Genomic DNA, 3,293 nt, shown 5'->3' with positions numbered 1-3,293 from the left:
TATTTGGTGTGTGTTTAAGGGACCCCATCTAGTGGGCCTGTGTGCCTGTTCGGGTTGCTCTTTTGCACCACACACCGCATTTTAATATTTTTATGTGCAATGAAGGTAATAAACAAGGTGCAAGTGTATTTTTTCAATCTCCAGAAAGAGTCCGATATAGCTGGACACTATAAAGATTATTTAACAAAAACACAAAACGCTCCTTAAAAATACCGGCACATCTTTTCCAACTTGAAATTGCCGGGGGACAGGCTATATTGTTCATACACGGAGAACTAGGGTGTGGAAAAACGACATTATATTTACTTGACCTTGCCCATCCAGAAGAATAAGGCTGGCTGGCTACACCCCTGATTCACAGAAACTTGCAAACTCAGCATATAGCCAGATTGTAGAACATCTGGGGCACCTCGTGATCCACAGCCTCATCCCACCAACTTACTCCAAAACAACGCTGAGCTTTTCATACCATCAGAAACGGTAACATGTATGACATTCTACTCTTGCTTAGAAATAAACACAATAAAACCCATCCGCTTACATTGTTCCTGTTAACATCTCTGGAGAATAAAATTCGATCTAATTAACATAGAACTAAAATCTTGTAATTCTAATGGTTTCTTCCAGTTTTGCCGATGCAAATACATGTAATTGTAATTATTTATAGTGTTTAAAGTCATGACATGTTCGAGTCTCAGTTTGCCTTACTTACTGTTCATAAATTTGTGTGTAGCAACTACCTACGACTATCCAATCATGTAATGTGTATTCAAAAAACACAATGAAACAACATTCATAAATACGAAACATACACACAGCGCACGGTAACATATAAGGCGTGTCCACATTGCCCGCCACTTTGGTGGCCTTGAACAAATTTTAAGTTTCCATCACACAGTAAAACTATCTACTGTCACATTTTGAACTGCCCAGATAATGGAGAAATCAGCATGTTTCGTCTATAATGCCAAACATATACATAACTATCCGCTAATGCAGTGCAATTACATAACAGTGGACTCAGTGTCCGTAAGGAACTTCGGCTTCACACACTTGTGGATACCCAAGAATCGTGCAAAGTTCCGTCGGTAATGAATGTTCGTAACCGTATACAACAACGGATTGACAGTAGAGTTACACCACAAGATGTAATTTACAATCTCCCAAAGTCTATCAGAGACACAATCGTCACAAATGGCAGCTGTGTAGATGGTAACCACGTAATATGGCAGCCAACAGGTTAAAAACACACCTACAATAATAGCAAGAGTTATAGCTGCCTTACGATGGCGATTGTATTCCTTTTTATGATCGTCTTTTACCTTCGGTTTCTGTGATAATTGATTCGCGCCTGATGTGGACACTGACAAAGATATAGTAGAAGTTCCAATGCTTCCATTGTCTCCATTTGTTAAGCTTCCATTTGAATTCTCCGTGACAGGGGATGGTGGTGGTTTTGGGGAAGGGTTGGTAGGAGGCTTCACCATACCTTTAGAACGTCGCTTTATATTTATATATACTATTGAATTTAAAATAGAAATGACGATGAGGGGTATGATGAATTCCATTAACATAAGAGCAATATTGAATGGTGCATTGTAGATGGACTCTATCTCGCAATCATCCGAGTAATCAATTACAGATTCTCCCACGATCGGTTCCCAAGCGAATGTCGCGACGGCGTAAAATAAGAAGCTAAAAATCCAGCAACATGCTATCATGGTCTTCACTTGACGTCTTGTTTGGAAATCGCGATACCGTAATTTTTTTGTCACCAACCAAAAACGATCCAAACTGATCAAAGTGATCATGAGTACAGACATATAGGCTGTTGTGTAATCAATTACAATCCAAATCTGGCAGAAAATTTTACCGTACGGCCAATAGCCAAGAAGTACCCAAGAAGTGTTGATAGGGAGAACGGACAATCCAACGATACAATCGGCGATGCTGAGGTTCAGTATAAACAAATTCGACACCGTATTTTTGATTTTAGAATCTCGTGCGAAAGCTATCATGACGAAGATATTACCCACGATGGTAATGATTACAATTACGCCCAAGACTATGGATATCCAGCTTATGTCTTCTACTTCGAATGGCTCCCAGTATGAGGAGCTGTCGGAATTGTAGTCATCGACGGATGGTTCCATGGTTGCTGTCACAGAAGACGACGCCATCTCTACTGAGTTGTAGCTGTGTAAACGAGCAGCGAAATGTGAATCCTGGTTGATACGTCCTCCATAAAGTAGCCTGTACAGATGAAAGTTGAGTTAAGCTTACAATATGTTGCTTCCCACAGATTGCGTTAAACAACTACAGCTGGTACAATTGTTTGATGAATACTAAAGTAGTAAATTTCTGTGTCGTTTTGAATGAAGTTAGCGGTTATATGTTCCAGCTTGTTTCCCAGCAGAACAGAGTGAACATTGCAAATGAGTAAGCATATAAATTTACCCCGATGATCAGAAATCCACACACTTCAAGCAAACTACCAAGTAATATGTTTTGAAGTCGCGACGTTATCATATCGTGGATGTTCAAATATATGCATTTTATATGCAACTATAAAATCAACCCGTCTGTACAAATGCGTAAGTGCCTTTGCATACCATGCACTCCATCACAGTAATAATGGTTAATAATAATGATGCGAATTATGGATTCTCATCAAGTGATAGTGAATGTCATAAAATACAGTAAAAGTACCAGACTGCTAAAGGCAAGGTTATATATAACCGGCCAATGAATAATGACGATAATTAACACGAGTAATGAACATCCAACTAACCAACTCCAAACACAGGTGAACATGCACTGAACGGTACTATTAAAAAAAAAGCTCTCCTCGCGCATCTCCATGCACACCTTGGCTTCCTCAAGAAGGCTCTTGATTGGCTCAGGAAATTGCTCCGCAACTTCAAACCACCGCCTCGGTCAAGCGGCGATTAAGTTTTATTATATTAACACGAATTAAATACGAAGTTCTTTTAGAAAGAGCGTCAAAACCAAGCACCCGGTACTAACATTGTTTGGTGGTTGACTGATTGTACGTTCCAGCCTAATAGCATTCTACGTGTATTCCGGTTTCTATATAATTAAACGTGTGTACAACAAACTGCGCAAAGGATGTTCATATTGTTCCACACACATGACACAAGTGTTCCATTTATAAAGAGGCAGTAGGAAATTTCTGATCGCGGTTCCATGTTTTACTGCAAAAAGCTTCCTTGAATAAACAAGGTGTCAGTGTGAATTTTATTTTCTTAATTTTTTTCACTATCCAGAAAGAG

General features: G+C 39.3%; 1 protein-coding gene across 1 annotated transcript; it reads right to left on the bottom strand.

Annotated features, from left to right (window-relative positions):
* Positions 1-629: 629 nt before the first annotated feature.
* Positions 630-2,746, bottom strand: LOC140137699 (histamine H3 receptor-like). The gene has a single exon (XM_072159455.1). The coding sequence runs from the start codon at positions 2,178-2,180 to the stop codon at positions 1,005-1,007; it is 1,176 nt and encodes a 391-aa protein (XP_072015556.1). The 5' UTR covers positions 2,181-2,746; the 3' UTR covers positions 630-1,004.
* Positions 2,747-3,293: the final 547 nt, after the last annotated feature.

Source organism: Amphiura filiformis, chromosome 17, assembly GCF_039555335.1.
Source record: "Amphiura filiformis chromosome 17, Afil_fr2py, whole genome shotgun sequence".
Classification (NCBI taxonomy): Eukaryota; Metazoa; Echinodermata; class Ophiuroidea; order Amphilepidida; family Amphiuridae; genus Amphiura; species Amphiura filiformis.
The sequence above is the reverse complement of the archived record's forward strand: the minus strand, read 5'-3'. Positions and strand labels throughout refer to the sequence as shown.